Raw genomic sequence first — 18,298 nt, forward strand, 5'->3', positions numbered from 1 at the left:
AGGGAGGGAGAAAGTAGCAGACCACCTCCACCGCGCGTCACGACAAACATCATCACGTCGAGCTCAGTCCAGTCAACCAGTCCACGTGGCTTTGACTCCGTCGACATCACCGCCGAGGAAGACCGACAGTGATGGTGAGCGAACGTCGAGTGGTGGCTTCGGCGTGCCAGAGAGCAGGCAAGCAGCAAGAGGGACGGGGGACCGGCCAACGCTCCACGATGAAAATGTACATGCATGCAACGTTACTCCTTGGGGAACTTGCTGAAGATCTGCTGTGCTGTCTGGGTGCGTGTCAGCTGGTTGTGCACTGTGATAGAAGACGACAGCTACTCACTTCGGGCGTGATCTCGATACCGGCATTCTTGAGCTCCTCCATGAGCTGGGACGGTCAGTGATATCACGGGGATAGCCAGTAGCAGCTTCATTGGCAGAGGCGCACCACACATCACACCCACCTTCTGGCCGGCCTCGCGAACCTCCTTGTCCATGCCGAGCTTGAGCATCGTCATGGTCGATGGGGGCTGCGAGAGGTCGATACCTGGGGTGTCAGTGCTGCGTCGCACTGGAGCATAGCAGGCTGGAGCAACGGGCGCGCACGTCGCTCCGGCCATCCACCTGAGACCTGGAATCCCTCCGACAGCAGAGCTCGCCTTGCCCACTCACCCTTCTCCTTCATCAGCTCGCCCAAGCGCGTCATGGCTGCGCGCGCGCCCTCGTGCTCGTGGACCTTGCGCGCAAAGTCCTGGATGCGGGGGTCCATCATCGGGTTGGGGGGGTTGGGCTGCTCGGACGCGCGGGCGAGCGCCGAGGCGGTGAACGCGCGCGCGGGGCGGACGGCACGCGCCTGGCGCAGCGCAGAGGAGCGGAGGAGGCGGGAGGCGGACGCGCAGGACATTGTGTGGTCTGTGTGAGGTGGGCGGGGTGGGTGGAGCAAAAGTCTGAGCGAGGGGAGACGTGGGGTGGAGGCGGCTAGGCAGGAGGCGCTGGAGCCGAGCCGAGCCGTAATCAGATTCCGTGGTGGCGCGTGGCAGACGGCGCGGCCTCGGGATGAGAGATGCGATGATGGGCAGACTTAAACTGTGGCTTGCAGAGATGATCGCGTCTCTGGAATCGAGAGAGAGACAGGCCGCGTAGCCCATCTCTCGCTTCTTGCTCGGAATGCATGGTCTGAGACACTACGCGTCCGCAGCCACGCCACATCTCCGTGAGCAATTGATTAAGATCCAGCAGTGTGGGCCGCGGGCGACCAGCGAAACGATGCATTGGTCATACATATGCTGCTTCCGAGATCCGACTACTTCTGCTCGTTCTCGTCGACGTACCCCTTCTCGTCGGTCGCACTGGTGGTCACGCGCCCAAGGCCTGGCCCATCGAACAGCACCTGGATCTCCTCGAGCGTGTGCCCACGCGTCTCGGTGATGGTAAAGTACATTGCCACGAGGGTGAAGACGTCGCAGCCGATGAAGACAAAGTAGTAGCGCCAGCTGATGGCATCCAGGGCGATGGGCGAGACTGGGATCAGCGGGGCCAGGACACATTCCTCACCGTATTGAGTGTAGATCGTGAGCGCGGCGTTCACGAACGCGAAGATGGACAGACCCTTGCCGCGGAGATTGTACGGAAGAATCTCGGTCATGTCTGTAGGCATGAGCAGTGTCTTGACCAGGTGGGCCCACTCACACAGGTACGGAACCACCGCGAAGGCCGAGTTGTACAGCCCACCGAAGACGAAGATCATGACGATGGCGGCAACGCCGTATTGCTTACCCGTTTCCACGAGCGCCTGGGGGTTAGATGCGTCACCTTCTCACACTCACGCTGAAGGCCGTCACGAGCGCCAGGGCGATGATCATGCCACCCAGGCACCAGAGCAGAATGGGGCGGCGACCGAGGCGCTCGACAAACTGCGCCGTCACGAGCGCCGAGATCAGGAGCCACATGACGAGCGCACAGATGATCCCCTGGATCGTGAGCGGGTCGACGACGCCCGCGATGACAATCATCTTGCCGATGTACGTTGTGGCCATGCCATTCTGGGGGAGTCAGATGCGTCGTACACACTCTCCCTCACTCACCCCGCTCATCTGCGAGATGAACCCGAACAGGAGGATGATCAACAGCCGCTTGATGTTGCCCGGGGTGCGTGTAAAGTCGGCGAACGACGACGTCTTGTCCAGATCCGCCTCGCGCGCCTCGATAATCTCGTTGAGCTCGTTCACAACCAACTCGTCGGCCATGTCACCGTTGGCGTGCAGCTTGGCGAGCAGCGCGTGCGCCTTGTCCCGCTGGCCCGAGTACACGAGGTAGCGGGGTGACTCGACCATCCAGGGAGACACGGACCAGAAGAGCACGGGGACGAAGCTCACGCACTGCAGGATGGTCGGGACGCGCCACGCCCAGTCCGAGTGCCACGGCGTCACCCCGAACATGATCCAGCTGCAGACGACAGCGCCGATGAACGCCGTGGGCTGGTACGACGCGGTGACGACGGGCCGGAAGCGCGGGTGCGCAATCTCGGCGATGAGCGTCGGCGCCGTCACTTGGATGAACCCGTTCCCGACGCCGGTGAGGACGCGCCCGCCGATGAACGTTCCCCGCGTGTTGCCAAGACCCGAGACGAGCGGCCCGACGATCTGGGGTGAGCAGTGGCCAGAGGGCTGGACGCACCGAGAACACGGATGCCACAGTCACGAGCGGCCGGCGGCCGTACTTGTCCGCGAGCCACTGGGCGAAGAACGGCACGACGAGTAGCGCTAGAGTGAGTAGTGCTGGGGGATGACGACTCACGGAATCCCAGAGACGCGGCCATGAGCCCGAGCTCCGTGGCGCTAGGGTGGAACTTGCTGCGGCGTCAGCGCCGTTGCTCGCAGCACGTACATACCTGTAGAACGCGGGCAGCACCTGCAGCCCCGTGAAGAGGATGCCGTCGAAGCCCTGAGTGTACGGCGTGAGGAAGAGGATGAAGATGTTGGCCATGCACAGGCGCAGGCCCTTGTCCTGCCACCACCACGTGGCCGTGTTGTCTGGCGTCAGGAGGGTTGGTCTGAGGGGGGGTCTCACTTCGCCACTGGGCGTACAGCGGTGTGCTTGTGCTGGGCATGTCGTGCGTGTCTGTGTGCTGGAGAGGAGCCGGGCTCTGTGTGGTCTCTCCATGTCATGAGCAGTCGCCTTTATGTTGAACGAGGCGTGCGATCCATCTACATGGTGCGGGGAAATGGGGGTGGGGATGGGATCGCTTGAGGCTGTTTTCCCGGGGTTGACTTTCACAACATATTCCGTCTGTGCCGTCAACCATGCTCTGGAACGCCGATGCGCCAAGACCGACCCCCACGCACAAGGGTTATTCGAGGTCACCATCTTGTCCTGATGAGCAGCACAGTGCCTTTCTTGTCGGTTTGAGTGAGATGATCCGTGGTGGAGAACAGGCCAGCGGGAAATCTGATATACCCCGCGTCGGTGCAGAGTCCGCTCGGTGGCCTCCGAGGACGAGGGAGGGCCTAGCTGTGCGGGGTCTCCTATCAAGTGGGGTCGGCGTACAGCCGATGTGCGGCTTATCGTGTCCCCATAGAGCGGAAAGTCGCTAATGCTTGTGTGTTGGGGCTGTTGATCCGTGTCGACGTTGGAAGCGGCGATGGTCGAGCCCGCCAGCGCACCTCAACTTCCATCCGCTGCCAGCCACAACCATGGCCCTCACGCACCGCTCTCGCTCGTCCCCGAGCTGCCCATCTCATTCAACCCGCTATACGCTAACACCACTCTCAAAACGAGCGACAATGCGGCTGCGGACTCACATGATAGCGCGGGCTGGATGACGGACGGAATAACAACACGCCACACTGGCTGACAAGTGTTGATAAATCGAGTATCAGGAGGGGTCATTCCTCCCCCAACTATCCCCTCAGACCAGAACCTCCCACCATGCCCTCAGACCCCACCGTTCCCCCAGCCCAAGCCGCCCCCGGGTTCACCGACCACGTCTACGCCGTCAAGCACGGCGTGGAGCTCGGCGTCCGGGTGTGGGCCTCGGCCGCCGCCACGCCGACCTCGCCCTGGCTGCTGTGGTCGCACGGCGGCGCCTTCATGGCGGCCACGCACCACACGCCCATGCCGTGGCTGTTTGCGCTCCTTGGGCACGGTGTGCACCTCGTGTCGTACGGGTACCGGCTCGCGCCGCACGCCAAGCTGCGCGACATGCTCGAGGACGGGCAGGCCGCGCTCGAGTGGGCGCGGCGCGAGCTCCCCGCCCTTACTGGCGGCCGCGTCAATGTCGACGCGTACGCCGTCGCCGGCGAGTCGGCCGGCGGGTGCCTCGCGGCCCTCAATGGCCATGTGTTGACGCCCCGCCCGCTCGCCGTGCTCGACCTCTACGGCCTCGTAGACTTCACCGACCCGCTCTACGAGTTCCGCGTGCCCCTCGCGCTGACGCCCGACGCGTTCAGCGGCGAGTTTACGCCCGCGCAGCTGGAGGCCGAGATCGCCAGCACCGACCTGTCCCGTGCGGTCGACGGCGTGCCACATGTCCATCTGGGGGTGGAGAGTGCGGCCGCGGCCATCGACAACTTCCGGGAGCGAGCCAGGCTGCCGGGGTACGAATACACCTCGCGCGGCGTGCTCCAGAACGACCTGATCGTGTTCGCGGTCACGAACGCGCGGCTGGTCAAGTCGCTCGTGTCGCCCAGTGCCGACTTCAAGGCCACTGCGTGGGCCGAGTCGCCGCTGGGCCGGCTGGACGCGTGGAAGGGCCCCCACCCGCCGGTGATCGTGCTCCACGGCACGGCCGACATTGTTGTGCCGATCACCCACAGCCAGGCGTATGCCCGCCGCCTGCGCGAGCTCGGCGTCGAGGTCGAGGAGGTGTACGCCAAGGCCGAGGGACACACGTTTGACCTCAAGTACACTGTGAGTTGGGGGTTTGTTGCGGGGCTGACGATCAGCGACCGGATGTCCCCGGCTGGGACGAGCACATCGCGCCGCTGATCACGTTTGTGCTGCGCCACCTGCCCGTTGAGGAGGGTGCGAGCTCGCGTGCCAACTTGTAGAATGCGCGGCGATGTAGAAGTGGTCACCAAAGGTTCGATAGACCAAGACTGCCTCGGCTGACGTCATGCACCTTGTTCCGATTGTTTGGCACCTAATCCCGTCCGTTTGACCCGGGACTAGCCTAGTGCGGATCTGGTCACATCCAGCGCGGAATAACAGCCTGCCATTGACAAGCGACTCGTCCAACTGCTCACTCGCTCACAATGGAACGCAGGCGGAAACATACGTCGCGGGCGTGCGACCAGGTAGGTGCGTGCTCTTGGGCGCGCCGCTGACAGCAGTGTTCTCGGCGCAAGATCCGCGTGCGTCTCGTCCCTCCACAATATCCACTGACGCGCAGTGCCTTGGCGGTCCTGACACTGTCTGCCCCACATGCGAGAAGCTGGGCAAGAAGTGTACCTGGGAGAATGTGGGTACACGCACCCTCGCGACCTCTGACAAGGCAGGAGCACCGGCCACGCGGGCCGAAGCGCGCTGGCGCACCCGCGACCCCGGCGCCGTCCGGCCGGCCCAGCCCGCGCCAGGCAGAGGCGGTGGCGACTGCAGTGGCGGAAACGGTTCCCGTGTTTACCAGCGCCCCATCGAGCTCGCCGACGGCCGAGCCGGCGCCGCCGCCATCGCCGCCCTCGTCGTCATCAGCACGGTTGCTGCCGCCAATCAACGCCGCGTCGTCGTCGTCTGTGCCCCTACTCACAAGTAACGCGGGGCAAGAAGCGCATTTTTCCGAGGCTGCCGCCGACGACTCATTCCTCGCGGCATCCGCTTGGCTCGACGCGTCAGATCTCACATCCCTCTGGCCAGAGGTGTCCGCACCCCAGACGGCGCTGCCGTGGCTCGACTCCTTCGTATGTGCCCGTTCCGCATGCGCTACGCTAATGCCAGGACTGGCTGTTCTCCGCCCCGCCCTCCCGCCAGCCGAGCGTTCCCCGAGGGGACGACCCACCCGCCGGTACCGAGCCGTCGGCAGCGCCCCCCGCGTCGGTACCGGCGCCCCACACTGCCCCCTCCCCGGGCTTCGAGGCCTACATCGACGACGCCAAGTTGGGCGAGTACGTGCAAGCGTTCTTTGACCACGCACGGCCGCACCTGCCGATTCTGGACCAGGAAGTCGTCGTCCGCAGGCTGGCGCAGGGGGATCACCTCGTCGAGCGCCACTTCCGTGCGCTTGTGTACGCCATGGCGGCCGTCTGCGAGATCATCGCAGCCATGGCAAAGCCCCAGTCGGCACGCCGGGAAGACATCCTCGCTGTCAAGGGGTATGTCGCAGACGCCGCGCTGTGCTGCACCATCGCGGGGCCGATATCCCAGTTCTCAGTCGACGATATCGCCACAAGCGTGCTGCTCAACTATGTCTACTTGGTCCTCGGAGACCTGAACACCTCGTGGTTCTACCTCCAGCAGGCGGTGAGCATAGCACAGGTGCTGCAGCTGGACGAGGGGGGCCCGAAGGACACAGCGGTTGGGCTCATGGCGTACTGCATCTTGTGAGTAGGGCACCATGCCTGCGCTAACCCTCACCAGGACGATTATCGAGCGGGCGCAGGCCGTGACACCAACGACAAACCAAAAACACAGCCAGATCCTCCGGTTTCCAGGCAACATCTGGGAGCTGACCCGGCAACGGCGCGAGTCGTTCCCGGCGAAAGAGCTCTCTGGCTTCCCCCTCCACCATCTGCGGCTGTTCTCCCTCGTGGACCGGGAGGTGGTCGCGTGCTGGCGTGGCGGATGTGCGCGCGACGGCGTCATGTGCGGCCGGTGGACGGTCGAGTCGGCCGTCGCGCTGCAGCAGACGCTGTCCCGCGAGTTCGAGACGGCGCTCGCACAGGAGCACGACAAGGAGAATGTCAATCTCGTCATCACTGCCGCGTGGCTGCGCGAGTGGGTCTACAGCCGCTGGGTACTGCTGACACCAGCCGCTTCTGGAACATCTGCCGCACGCACGGGCTGGTCACGCAGCACGGGCACAAGCACGCCGAGCTGAGCCTCGACCTGCTGCTCGACAACCTCGCGCGGACGTCGACGTTCTGCGCGTCTGTCCCGGCGGCCGACTTTGACCCCATATTCGACTGGGTCATCAAGGTGTCGGATATCGTCATGACGGCCATCACGGTGCTCAAGTCGCGCCAGGCGTGGGCGGCGCTGCCAAACCACGCGATGCAGGCCAGCGTGCTCCAGGTGTCGTACCTCCCGTACATCCACCGGTTTATCGGCATGCTCGTGACGTGCAGCCGCGAGGAGCATGTGGCCGAGCTGGTCAAGGCTCTGAGCGAGGCGGTGTAGGTGTAGGTGTAGGTGTAGGTGTAGGTGTAGCAAATCGTATTTGTTGTCAAAAGAATGTATCCAACAGGCTACCATGTCCGTGCGTCTGCCACTTGGCTTGGACGAGCATGGCTGCCACGTGACTTTCCACGTGCCGTGGGTAGCTCGCCCGACTTGCCGTTATCGACGTCAGCCGCGTCGCCACTGGGTCGCCATCACGACCTGCCCTGGTACCTGCTTGCATTGTCAAGTTCGCCAGACCACACGACTCGCGGCCTTCCCTCGGCCATCGCATCGCCGTCGCCGTCGCCACTCGCCAACAACACACTCTCTCAACCATGGCACAGGACAAGGCGTGCACAATCACGCTCGACGACGGGACACACTATGACCTCTCGTCGCTCGCGTCCGCATCAGCAGACTACACGGCCGACGCCGGCGACGACAAGAACACGTACAAGCTCAATGTGTGCCGCGGCGTCGTGACCGAGCTGTGGAACGTCGACGAGCAGGACAAGGTCGGCGGCGTCATCCAGCGCCCGAGCAGCGGTGATGCGGGCGAGCGCTCCGACTTCTCGCTCGGGTACGTAGCCGGGCGCGGCGTCCAAGCTGACCTTCAGCCAGGTGTCAACAAATATCACGCTCAGCCCGGCGACAAAGGAGCCCGTCCTCCTCCTCGAGAACGGCTCAAAGTGCCCCGGCAACGAGAACGAGCGCGCGTCCACCGCCATCCGCGTGGGTAGCGGCTGCCGTTGGACTCGTATAGCCGCTGACCCCCCAGTTCGTATGCAGCCAGAGCGAGTTTGGCGCCGGCAAGCCGCGCCTCGTGGCGGCCCTCCCGCCGGGTGACAACTCGTGCCACTTCTTCTTTGACTGGCCGACGCACGTCGCGTGTGCGACGAGCCCGCAGGCCGAGCTGGCGAGCGGGCACCTGATTGCCTTTGGCGCGTTGTGAGTGGCGCGGCATCGGCCGAAACGGGACTAACCCGTCGCAGCATCGCCGTCGCCGTTCTGACCTGGTTTGGCGGCCACTCGCTCTACAACCGGTTCTACCTCGGCCGTCGGGGGCTCGACCAGTTCCCGCTCCCGCGCTTCTCGGCGCCCAAGCTCAGCCTGCCGACTGTCGGCGGCGCGAGGGCCAACAGCGCTGCGGCGCCCGCGCCCCGCCCCCGCTGGAGCCTCTTCAAGCGCCGGTCCCAGCGCGCAGGCTACTCGCACGTCCGGGCCGACGACGGCGGCGAGGAGGACCGCCTGGCGGGCGCGCGCTTCTCGCTCGACGACACGGACGACGAGTACCAGTATGACGACCAGGACGCGCGCGCCATCAACAGCGAGATGAATGCGTGGCGTACCAGCCCGCGCCAGAGCTCTGAGCGGACCGGCCAGCGCCAGGAGCCGACTGTCGGCGTGCACCAGGGCTTGGTGGATATTTAGAGCGCCGCGGCGTGTATGCATAGATGGGTGGTTGGGTTGCTGCAGCCTGGAGGACCAAGGTGGAGGTGCCACACGCCTCACCAACTTGAAACTCCGTTGTGCGGGTGGTATCGGTTACGTAAGTTCGGCCAGTAACGGGTGTTCGCTGGTTGGGCGGCGCTCGCTCTGTCGCTCGGTGGTGACCTGCACCTGCACCAGCACCAGCAACTTGGTCGTCGTCGTTGTTGCTGCCGACAAGCACCCCCTCCTCCCCACTCTGGCACCCATGCTCCGAAACCTCCGCCCCCTCCTGGCGAAGGCCCCCGTCGCCCGGTCGTCGGCCGCCCGCCCCCTCGCGCGCACGCTCGCGACCGAGGCCTCGGCGACTGGCACGACCACCACCGAGGGCAAGAACCCCGTCCACGCCTTCTCGGTCGAGGAGTGAGCCGCCGCGCTGCGCGCATGCATTCGGACTGGAGCTGACACGACGGCAGGCTGCACGGCCTCAACGCTGAGGAGATCCTCCGCGAGACGCAGGGCCGCAAGGACGCGTCGATGCGTCACTTCACCGGTGCGTTGGTGCGGTGCGATGCGAGCTCGGCGCTGGCTGGTTGCGGGAGCCGAGCGGTGCCGAGATCCCACGTCAGTGGCGACTAACACCCCCCAGTCAACTTTGGCCCCCAGCACCCCGCTGCCCACGGTGTGCTGCGTCTCATCCTCGAGCTGAACGGCGAGGAGATCCTCCGCTCCGACCCCCACATCGGCCTCCTCCACCGCGGTACCGAGAAGCTCATCGAGTACAAGAACTACACGCAGGCGCTGCCCTACTTTGACCGTCTCGACTATGTGTCGATGAGTGCGTGCAGTGCATGGACAGCTGTCTGACCCCCCGCAGTGACCAACGAGCTCTGCTACACCCTCGCCGTTGAGAAGCTGCTCAACATTGACGTTCCCGAGCGCGCCAAGTGGATCCGCACCCTCTTTGGCGAGATCACCCGTATCCTCAACCACCTCATGGCCGTCCTCACCCACGCCATGGACGTCGGTGCGCTGACGCCCTTCCTGTGGGGTTTCGAGGAGCGTGAGAAGCTCATGGAGTTCTACGAGCGTGTCTCGGGAGCGCGCATGCACACTGCCTGGGTCCGCCCCGGTGGTGTCGCGTCCGACCTCCCCCACGGCCTGCTCGACGACATCTTCAAGTGGGCGACCCAGTTCTCGAGCCGCATCGACGAGATCGAGGAGGTTGTCACGGGCAACCGTATCTGGAAGAACCGTACTGTCGGCGTCGGAGTTGTCACTGCCCAGGAGGCGCTCGACAACTCGTTCTCGGGTGTCATGCTCCGTGGTTCGGGCATCCCATGGGACCTGCGCAAGGTCTCGCCCTACGACGCGTACGACCGCGTCGAGTTTGACATTCCTGTCGGTGTCAACGGCGACTGCTACGACCGCTACCTCTGCCGTGTGCAGGAGATGCGCGAGTCGCTGCGCATCATTGGCCAGTGCTTGAACAAGATGCCCACGGGTGCCGTCAAGGTCGACGACCACAAGATTGTGCCTCCCCCGCGTGCGACCATGAAGGAGTCGATGGAGGCGCTCATCCACCACTTCAAGCTCTTCTCCGAGGGCTACTCTGTCCCCCCCGGAGAGACGTACTCTGCGATCGAGGCGCCCAAGGGCGAGATGGCCGTGTTCCTCGTGTCGGACGGCACGAACCGGCCGTACAAGTGCAAGATTCGCGCACCAGGATTTGCCCACCTTGCCGGCGCCGACTTTATGATGCGCCACCACTTCCTCCCAGACGCTGTTGCCATTATCGGTACCATGGACTTGGTGTTCGGTGAGGTTGACAGGTAGTGTAGTTAAGCAATGCATCGGATCAAGCAGGCGGCGGCGCAGCCGAGCGCGCAGCGCGAGGTTGCGAGGTTGTGCATTTGTGGACTGAGAACGTCGAACGTCGGAAGCTCACCACAAGAGGCGACATCAGTGTTCATGCTGGGTCATCCACAAGCCTCGTTGCCGCTGCTGCAATGCGACACCCAACTCTAACCCCCCACCCCCCACCCCCCAAAGCCCATGCCACCCCTCCATGCACTCTATCTATGCTACAAGAAAGTCCGTCACTGGGTCGGGGTCAGCGCCGCCGCGCGCGCCGCCAAGCGCCATGCCCGACGTACTCTAAAGCGGACGTACCAGCTCGTCTGTCGTCTTTGGCGACGCGTTGCGCGGCGCCGCCGTGGCCGCGGCACCACCATCGTCGGCCGAGAGCCCGAGATAGGCCGCCGTCCACACGCGCATGATCCTGTTCCACCTGCGGAGCACGCCGAGGTCCAGCGCGTCCTTGTTGTCGCTCATGCGGTGCCAGACAGCGGGGAACGGCGACGTGATGAGGTGCAGGATCGGCACGCCCTTGTGCAGGAACGGGCGGTGGTCGTCGTCGATGCCGGAAAACTGGTTGATGTACTTGCTAAACCAGTGCTCCTTTGCGCCCTTGTCCACGAGCCCGGCCGCGCGCAGCCGGTCATCCACGGCCGAGAGCTGCACGAACATCCAGTCCGTGTCGCGGTAGTAGCTGCTGATGCTGGGGCTCGGCGCGCCCAGCAAATCGAGCAGCACGAGCACGTCGACCGTGTCGAGCACTGTCGGGCGGGGGCTGAGGCGGCGGCGCACGAACTCGTGCGACGGGGGAAGGTACTCTGCGTCCCACTTGTCGGCGAGGTGCCGGCTGCCGTAGACGGAATCCGTGTCAGTCCACTCGTGGAACGCCTCCTCGCCGTCGAAGAAGATGATCTGCAGTGTCGTCGCGGCCGCGTCCTCCTCGTCATGCCCGTCCTGCAGGAGGGGCGTGCCGGCGTCGACGCGGGCCTTGCGTGCCCTAAGCAGCGGGGTGAGGGCCTCGGCCACGTCGAGCAGCGTCGCGCACGGCGCAGACGAGTCGGTCGCGCCGATGAACCCGCCCTGCTCGAACCATTTCGAGTCGAAATGCGCGCTCAGCACGAGCTTGCGCGGCGCGTCGGCGTCGAAAGTGAAGATGAGGTTGGTGAACTGCACGTCGCCCAGCGGCGTCTCCTGCGTGAACCGGTCCTTGTCCTCGTGCCACCCGAGCTTGGCGAACACGGACGAGAGGTACTCCTGGACCTGGGTGCTGGCGTCGTCAGTGGTGGCGGGGGGGCGCCTGGCTGGCAAGCTCACTTGTTCTCTGTCCCGGCTAAGGTGGTCAGCAAAGCAAAGTTACACGCCAGCGGCACTCACACACACGCGGCACGAGCAAATGCGCCAGGTGGCCGCTGTCCACCGCGTCCCACTCTGGCGGGTCGAGCGTGGCCAGCGCGCCCATCTGCGACTCGGACAGGGCGCGAAAGTCGCGCCGGCGCGCGCGCGACGCAAACGCCGAGACGAGCGGCGCGAGCAGCGCCAGCAGCGCGAGCAGCACGAGGGCGAGGCGCATGGCTGCGGGCGGGGGTCGTGAGTGTGAGGGTGAATGCTGGTGCTGGTTGCGAGGCATGGCCGCTTTAGGTTCGGGCTGGCTTGGCTTGGCTACACGCTGCACGCTGACCGCTGCCGCTGGCCGGATTGCCCCCGTTGCCGTGCCGCCGCCACCCTGCGGGCCGCGCCGCTGCCACTGACCGATCGACGACGCCGGGTCGGCACAACAGCTCTGCGACCACTCTGCGACGACTCTGCAACTGCCGCTCATGCGCCGCGCTGCACGGCGCCAATGGAGATGGAAGTATGTAGGCGCTGCGCACGGCAATGCAACGCATGCGCGCACCCGCGCACCCGCGCAATCTAATCTTCATCGCCGCCCCGCAGCCGCGATCTCTTCCTCCGCCTGCCTGCCCCCCATTCCTTTAAGACGATGCATTCATCTACTGGAGAGCTCCGACAGCAGGCGTCCCACCCGCTGCGCCCATCCTGACACCATGCCGGCGCGTTCGTCCTACGCGCCAGTGTGTCTGTCGCTAATCTTGAGACGCTTAGTCCTCGGCGGCCTCGACATACTTGTGGCGGATGTCCTTCCACTGCTTCTGCGCGGGTGTCAGCGGGGTCCCGGGGTCCCGGGGCAGGCGTTGGTCAAGGCAGAGCGGCCGGCATCGTGCGCAGAGCAGTACCCGGCTGCCGCCTCCGCCTGCCCGCCCGCCCATCGCCTCCACTCACGCCGGCGTTGTGCTTGTCCCAGAACGCCGAGGTGGCGAGGTCGAAGCCGATCGAGAAGCCGAAGGCGGCGAGGAAGATGGTGGGCACAAAGACCGAGTTACGGCGGAAGAGGGTGTTGTAGATCTGTGAGGGTGGAGGGGGTCGAGGTGCGAGTTGAAGGTTTAGGTCGAGGCCGGGGGTGCAACGGCAGCGGGGAGGCGGGGATGCGATGCATCAGCACATGCAGGTAATTCGGTCGGTTCATAGTCGCGCGCAGAGTCGAGAGCAAGGCAGGCCGAGTACACCAAGCCGGCGTGGACGCGACAAGAGCGACGACATCGACGACATGGACATGACCGGAACGGATCGGGCGAGCGCGAGCAAGGCGGAGGGAGCACGGTCAGCACTACTGCGACGTTGTCGGGGCGGGCGGCAGCCCAGTGGGCGACTCACGACGCCGGCCATTTTGGAGATGAGTGGGGTGCAAGTGTTGTCGGTGGTGTGATGGACGTTGACGTTGACGGAGGCTGCAGCGCCGGCGAGCAGGCAGCACCCACCCAGCCAGCCAGCGCCCAGCCCAGCATAGGAAGATGTCGCGCCAGCCGCCGCCAATCCTGCCAGGCCTATTCCGAGGTGGCGGGATCAAAATGAGGCGACGGGTGCCACGCCGGGGATTTGGCGTTTTAATTCCGAGCTGACGTCGAGCGAGCCTCGCCTGGGGTGTGGGGTGCTGGCTGGCGCGACGCGGGCTAGTCGTCGGTCGTCGTCGTCTCAGAGTTGGCTCCCCGCAACGACGGCAGGCAGCGAGCCCCTGTGCCGGTGGCCCCCCTCCCTCCGGCCGCCTCCCCCTCGCCCCCGTCCGCCCGCGCCGTACCCTGGGGCCTGCCTTGTATTTCCCTGTACAGTTCCCCTGGCAAACAGGCGTCAGACTTGGGACGGCCCACTGTACGCTGCCAGCTGGCCAGATGGGAACCCGCGCCCAGACGTCCACACACACCCACACCCACACCCACACACACCCAACCAGCACGACGCTGTGCCCGCCGTCACTGCTGAGACGCCTGACGCCTGACGGCCTGCCACCACGCCGCCTGGCCGCCAGCCTGCTGCATCGACACCACCAACTAGCGACCACTACACCACAACCACCACCACCACTCGTTCCGGTGCATTGTCGACTGCACACAAACACCACTACACACACCAACTCCACCTTCCCTTCCCTCCCCTCCCCTCCCCTCCCCTCCCCTCCCCTCCCTCCCTCCGACGTGCACGCACACCCGCACGCACGCACGAACGAACTGCGCGCAACGCACACGCCACGACAGCAGCCACCACCCCAACACCTTCTCTCTCTCTTGCCCCTCCCCCCTTCCTTCCCCCCCTTCCCCTCTCACCACACGACGCAGCTCTGTGCTCACTCATCCGCCTTGCCCTTTTATCCCGACACGAGCAACAACGACAGCAACAAGGCAATAGGACGACGACCAAGTCATCCACTCTCTCGCCTAGATAATCAAAGCAACACCCAAGCAATAGCCGCCGCCGTCGCCGCCGCCGCCGCCGTCACGCCGCCAATTAGCGCACACAACACACTCCACGCGGCTTCGTCACCAACACCCACAACCCAACCCCCAACCCCCCCAAACCTCACCTTCCGCCCCTCGTCCCATCCATCTGCAGCAACCCAACAGCACCTCCACCCCCGCCCCCACCCTCTCCCTTTACCAGGATCGCCCTCGCGCGCGCGTCAGATTGAGCGCCGGCGACGATTGAACCCGGTATAAGCGAGAAGTATGAAAGGGTTGAAGAAAGCCGTGGTGAGTACATGACCATCATCGCACTCGAGCAAGAGAAGCCTTGGGCTTTTTTTGCCTTGCGCTCGGGCAGAGAGCGAGAGCGAGGCCAGAGGGTCACGAGGGTCGAGTTGTGGGCACAATGCTCAATGCAAGAGGCCCTGCGGTCAGCCAGGCGGGAGTGATACCCAAACTCCCGAATTGATCTCTGACCTTGTGTGTGTGTGTGCTGGCCAGAGGCGGTCAACAATCACCATACCTCGTCTCTCGTAGCTCTTTGCTCCTCGCCATCATCCGCCTGTACTCGCATGCCGTCATTACTGACATTCTTCCAGCTTTCACGGACAAAGGCTGGCTCGGACGGTAAAGCCAAGCCGTCAGGATCAAAGCAGCAGTCCCAGTCGCCCTCGCCTGGCCCCTCGTCGCCAGCTTCAGTCTCCCCCGCTAGCAGCGGACACGTACCCGTGACCGACCCATCCATCGGCGTAGTCTCGGCCTCGTCTCAGCTCGCCGCCGCCCAAGGAACGCCCCTCGCTCCTCGGCGCTCCCCCGTCTCGGACAAGACCTCCCCCGCCCCACCCCTCGTCATCATCTCGGGCGCGCCCCAACCACAAGTGAACAACAACCCCGAGATGCCCGCCGACCCCATCCCTCACTCGCCGCACTCGCGCGGCTTTGGCTCGCCCGACCGCCCGCTTGGGCCCGACGGACAGCCGACCCCGCCCAAGGCGAGCAACCCGCTCAACCGCCTGCGTGGAGCGCCAAAGGACACCATTCCTATTGTTGGCAAGACGCCTCGCAAGCAGCGCAGCTCGCGCTTCTACGTCACGGAGCGCGTCGACATTGAGAAGCTGCCCAACTTCAACGAGGTCCGGCCAGAGGAGCGCAACGACCTGTTCATCCAAAAGCTCCAGCAATGTCGGGTCGTCTTTGACTTTAACGATGCGAGCTCAGAGCTGCGTGGCAAGCAGGTCAAGGCGCAGACCCTGCATGAAATGCTCGAGTACATCACCCAGCAGCGTGGCGTCATCACCGAGCCCATCTACCCTGAGGTCGTTGGAATGGTGCGTTTGAGTGGTGACCAGTGCGACTAGTAGCTCTTGCTAACGCTCCGCCCCAGTTCGCGTCCAACCTGTTCCGTTCCATCCCCCCTCAGGTCAACCCAACAGGCGATGCCTTTGACCCCGAGGAGGACGAGCCTGTCCTCGAGTTGGCATGGCCTCATCTGCAGATCGTCTACGAGTTCTTCCTTCGCTTTGTCGAGAGCCCCGACTTCAACACCAACGTTGGCAAGAGGTACATTGACCAGACGTTTGTCTTATCTCTTCTCGAGCTGTTCGATTCGGAGGACCCTCGTGAGCGCGACTTCCTCAAGACCACTCTTCACCGCATCTACGGCAAGTTCTTGAACCTGCGCGCCTTCATCCGTCGGTCCATCAACCACGTCTTCTTCCAGTTTGTCTATGAGACGGAGCGACACAACGGTATTGCCGAGCTGCTCGAGATTCTGGGCTCCATCATCAACGGCTTCGCCTTACCCCTCAAGGAGGAGCACAAGATCTTCCTCACTCGAGTGCTTCTCCCCCTTCACAAGGCCAAGTCGCTGGCCCTCTACCACCCTCAGCTGGCCTACTGTGTGGTCCAGTTCTTGGAAAAGGACCCCGCTCTCACAGAGGAGGTCATTCTTGGCCTCCTCCGCTACTGGCCCAAGGTCAACTCGCCCAAGGAGGTCATGTACCTCAACGAGGTCGAGGAGATCCTGGACGTCATCGAGGGCGCCGAGTTTGCCAAGGTCATGAACCCGCTCTTCTCACAGCTCGCACGCTGCATCAACTCGCAACACTTCCAGGTGGCCGAGAGGGCCCTGTATTACTGGAACAACGAGTATATTGTCAACCTGATGGGCGAGCACATTGGCATCATCCTGCCAATTGTGTTCCCCGCTCTCTACCAAAACTCGAAGCACCACTGGAACCGCACGATCCACGGCATGGTCTACAACGCACTCAAGCTTCTCATGGAGATCAACCCCGAGCTGTTTGACGAGGTTTCGCACAACTACAAGAGGCAACGCAGAGAAGACTACGACCGATCATGCGCCCGCTACGAGGAGTGGATGGTCCTGAGAGATCAGGCCTTGGCAAACTACAAGGCGAGCGGTTCATCGCAGCCTCTACCCGAGTTGCTGCGCAACTCGCCGCCACCTCGCCCCGAGCCATTCGAGGACGACGGTGACGGATCAGTAGACCTCACCCAAAACGGCTTTGACCCGAGCGAGAGTTTCACTCTTGACCGGTCAATTGCGGACGATGTTGTCCCCGTTGCCGACCCCGGCCTTGAGCAACGTAGCGTGGGTAGCGTGTCGGTACACTAGAGGCATGCCATTGACTTCATTGCCTCAGCCTACGAGCCCGGTCACGCCTCTTCACGGTGCGCAAATCAACGCGGCGCCAGCGAGCCCCAGTCCGACAGGACCACAGATGCGACGAAAGTCTGTCCTGCCGATCGATCCGGCTGTGATGCGCGATCTCGAGGTGGGTTGGGATTCGCACAGGTGCAATCGATCGTATGCTGACGCAACCCAGGCCCACCGTAGCCTCGAAGGCACCCCTAATGCTCCCCCAGAGCAGGCCTAGAACGTCTCTTATTCTTTATTTTTCCTTTCCGGCATCATTTCATTTCCAGTGTACCATATCCCAACCTCTCAGAGCCGGTTGAGAATGGAGCAAGTCTACGAGAGACCCCAGAGTTACCACCATGGATACCCCGCGCGCGCGTACAACTTTCAACCCTGCAACCATCCCGCCGTGCAAGGGCGCGGCCACGAACGAGCATCTTCCAGGACTACACAGGAGCGTGGCGCCATGGCATTTGGGGCTTGCACCTCGGCGTGCGGCTGATATATACACTATGCATGCCACGTATCCGATGAATGTGTGGTTGTGGTCTACAGACCGAGCAGCTCGAGGCTTTCTCGGTTATGAGCGGCCGGCAGCGTCGGCCTTGAGGGCGCTGGCAATCTGTGCCATGACGCCGGAGCGTTCACGGAGGTAGTTGACACGGGCGCGGCGGAGGTCACGGATACCCGACTTGCGGCCCTCTGCGCGGCGGATGACCTTGATCTCCTTGATCATGGGGGAGCAGACCTTGAAGTTCATCTCGACTCCGGTCTTCTGGACGACGTTGCGGAGGGTGAAGCTCGTGTCGACGCCGCGGCGGCGCACGCCCATGAGGACGCCGGAGAAGGGGGAGATGTTTGTCTTTGCGGGCGAGGTGTAGGAGAGGACGGAGAGCACCGAGCCCGTCTTGATGCGCTTCGAGGAGCGGCGGGCAAAGAGCGTCTTGAGGACGCCTGCCGAGTCGTAGCTCTTCTTGAGCGCCTCGTTCTGGTGCTCGACGACGCTCCACCCGTTGGCGGGGGACAGGAGGTTTGCCGGCGGCGTGGGCGTCGCCAGCGTCGAGGCGGGGAAGACGGCGCGGTTGGAGAAGGGGTCTGGGGGGTTAGTGCCACGAGAGAGGTCGGCGCGTACAGTTTGATGAGCGCGCGGCCGAGGTCGACAGTGACCTGCTCGAGGGGCCAGCCGCCCGCAGAGCGTCGCCGATGCGTGCGATAGCCGAGCGCATTGTGCTTGTTGTCGTCTCGATGAGCAGTGTGC

The 18,298-nt window shown here is 64.0% G+C and overlaps 10 protein-coding genes across 10 annotated transcripts; 5 read left to right on the forward strand and 5 right to left on the reverse strand.

Moving 5' to 3' along the window:
* Positions 1-242: 242 nt before the first annotated feature.
* Q8F55_004375 (uncharacterized protein) lies at positions 243-895 on the reverse strand (the record flags this gene model as incomplete). Its single annotated transcript, XM_069352893.1, has 4 exons — positions 243-281; positions 335-379; positions 456-538; positions 664-895. The coding sequence occupies 4 exons, from the start codon at positions 893-895 to the stop codon at positions 243-245; spliced, it is 399 nt and encodes a 132-aa protein (XP_069210311.1).
* Positions 896-1,294: 399 nt separating this feature from the next.
* Q8F55_004376 (uncharacterized protein) lies at positions 1,295-3,100 on the reverse strand (the record flags this gene model as incomplete). Its single annotated transcript, XM_069352894.1, has 8 exons — positions 1,295-1,638; positions 1,681-1,783; positions 1,818-2,033; positions 2,076-2,633; positions 2,668-2,753; positions 2,788-2,843; positions 2,882-3,023; positions 3,061-3,100. 8 exons carry the CDS (start codon positions 3,098-3,100, stop codon positions 1,295-1,297), a joined length of 1,545 nt encoding a protein of 514 aa, XP_069210312.1.
* An 818-nt stretch (positions 3,101-3,918) lies between these two features.
* On the forward strand, positions 3,919-5,039 carry Q8F55_004377 (uncharacterized protein; the record flags this gene model as incomplete). Its single annotated transcript, XM_069352895.1, has 2 exons — positions 3,919-4,899; positions 4,935-5,039. 2 exons carry the CDS (start codon positions 3,919-3,921, stop codon positions 5,037-5,039), a joined length of 1,086 nt encoding a protein of 361 aa, XP_069210313.1.
* A 204-nt stretch (positions 5,040-5,243) lies between these two features.
* On the forward strand, positions 5,244-7,320 carry Q8F55_004378 (uncharacterized protein; the record flags this gene model as incomplete). The annotated part of the gene is made up of 7 exons (XM_069352896.1): positions 5,244-5,285; positions 5,322-5,342; positions 5,381-5,449; positions 5,487-5,885; positions 5,923-6,524; positions 6,562-6,918; positions 6,954-7,320. The coding sequence occupies 7 exons, from the start codon at positions 5,244-5,246 to the stop codon at positions 7,318-7,320; spliced, it is 1,857 nt and encodes a 618-aa protein (XP_069210314.1).
* A 317-nt stretch (positions 7,321-7,637) lies between these two features.
* Positions 7,638-8,733, forward strand: Q8F55_004379 (uncharacterized protein; the record flags this gene model as incomplete). The annotated part of the gene is made up of 4 exons (XM_069352897.1): positions 7,638-7,882; positions 7,920-8,034; positions 8,081-8,250; positions 8,295-8,733. The coding sequence occupies 4 exons, from the start codon at positions 7,638-7,640 to the stop codon at positions 8,731-8,733; spliced, it is 969 nt and encodes a 322-aa protein (XP_069210315.1).
* Positions 8,734-8,998: 265 nt separating this feature from the next.
* On the forward strand, positions 8,999-10,566 carry NdufS2 (ndufs2, NADH ubiquinone oxidoreductase 49 kd subunit; the record flags this gene model as incomplete). Its single annotated transcript, XM_069352898.1, has 4 exons — positions 8,999-9,153; positions 9,207-9,283; positions 9,380-9,568; positions 9,608-10,566. The coding sequence occupies 4 exons, from the start codon at positions 8,999-9,001 to the stop codon at positions 10,564-10,566; spliced, it is 1,380 nt and encodes a 459-aa protein (XP_069210316.1).
* A 263-nt stretch (positions 10,567-10,829) lies between these two features.
* Positions 10,830-12,157, reverse strand: Q8F55_004381 (uncharacterized protein; the record flags this gene model as incomplete). The annotated part of the gene is made up of 4 exons (XM_069352899.1): positions 10,830-10,832; positions 10,903-11,854; positions 11,902-11,917; positions 11,962-12,157. 4 exons carry the CDS (start codon positions 12,155-12,157, stop codon positions 10,830-10,832), a joined length of 1,167 nt encoding a protein of 388 aa, XP_069210317.1.
* Positions 12,158-12,686: 529 nt separating this feature from the next.
* Positions 12,687-13,311, reverse strand: QCR9 (Cytochrome b-c1 complex subunit 9, mitochondrial; the record flags this gene model as incomplete). Its single annotated transcript, XM_069352900.1, has 3 exons — positions 12,687-12,737; positions 12,868-12,990; positions 13,300-13,311. 3 exons carry the CDS (start codon positions 13,309-13,311, stop codon positions 12,687-12,689), a joined length of 186 nt encoding a protein of 61 aa, XP_069210318.1.
* Positions 13,312-14,642: 1,331 nt separating this feature from the next.
* Positions 14,643-17,278, forward strand: RTS1 (serine/threonine-protein phosphatase 2A 56 kDa regulatory subunit delta isoform; the record flags this gene model as incomplete). The annotated part of the gene is made up of 5 exons (XM_069352901.1): positions 14,643-14,666; positions 14,978-15,706; positions 15,763-16,992; positions 17,045-17,176; positions 17,228-17,278. The coding sequence occupies 5 exons, from the start codon at positions 14,643-14,645 to the stop codon at positions 17,276-17,278; spliced, it is 2,166 nt and encodes a 721-aa protein (XP_069210319.1).
* A 342-nt stretch (positions 17,279-17,620) lies between these two features.
* Positions 17,621-18,266, reverse strand: Q8F55_004384 (mitochondrial 54S ribosomal protein bL19m; the record flags this gene model as incomplete). The annotated part of the gene is made up of 2 exons (XM_069352902.1): positions 17,621-18,135; positions 18,173-18,266. 2 exons carry the CDS (start codon positions 18,264-18,266, stop codon positions 17,621-17,623), a joined length of 609 nt encoding a protein of 202 aa, XP_069210320.1.
* Between the last annotated feature and the right edge of the window lie 32 nt (positions 18,267-18,298).

The sequence above is a fragment of the Vanrija albida genome (assembly GCF_041260175.1).
Source record: "Vanrija albida strain AlHP1 chromosome Unknown contig_3, whole genome shotgun sequence".
In the NCBI taxonomy this organism is placed as follows: Eukaryota; Fungi; Basidiomycota; class Tremellomycetes; order Trichosporonales; family Trichosporonaceae; genus Vanrija; species Vanrija albida.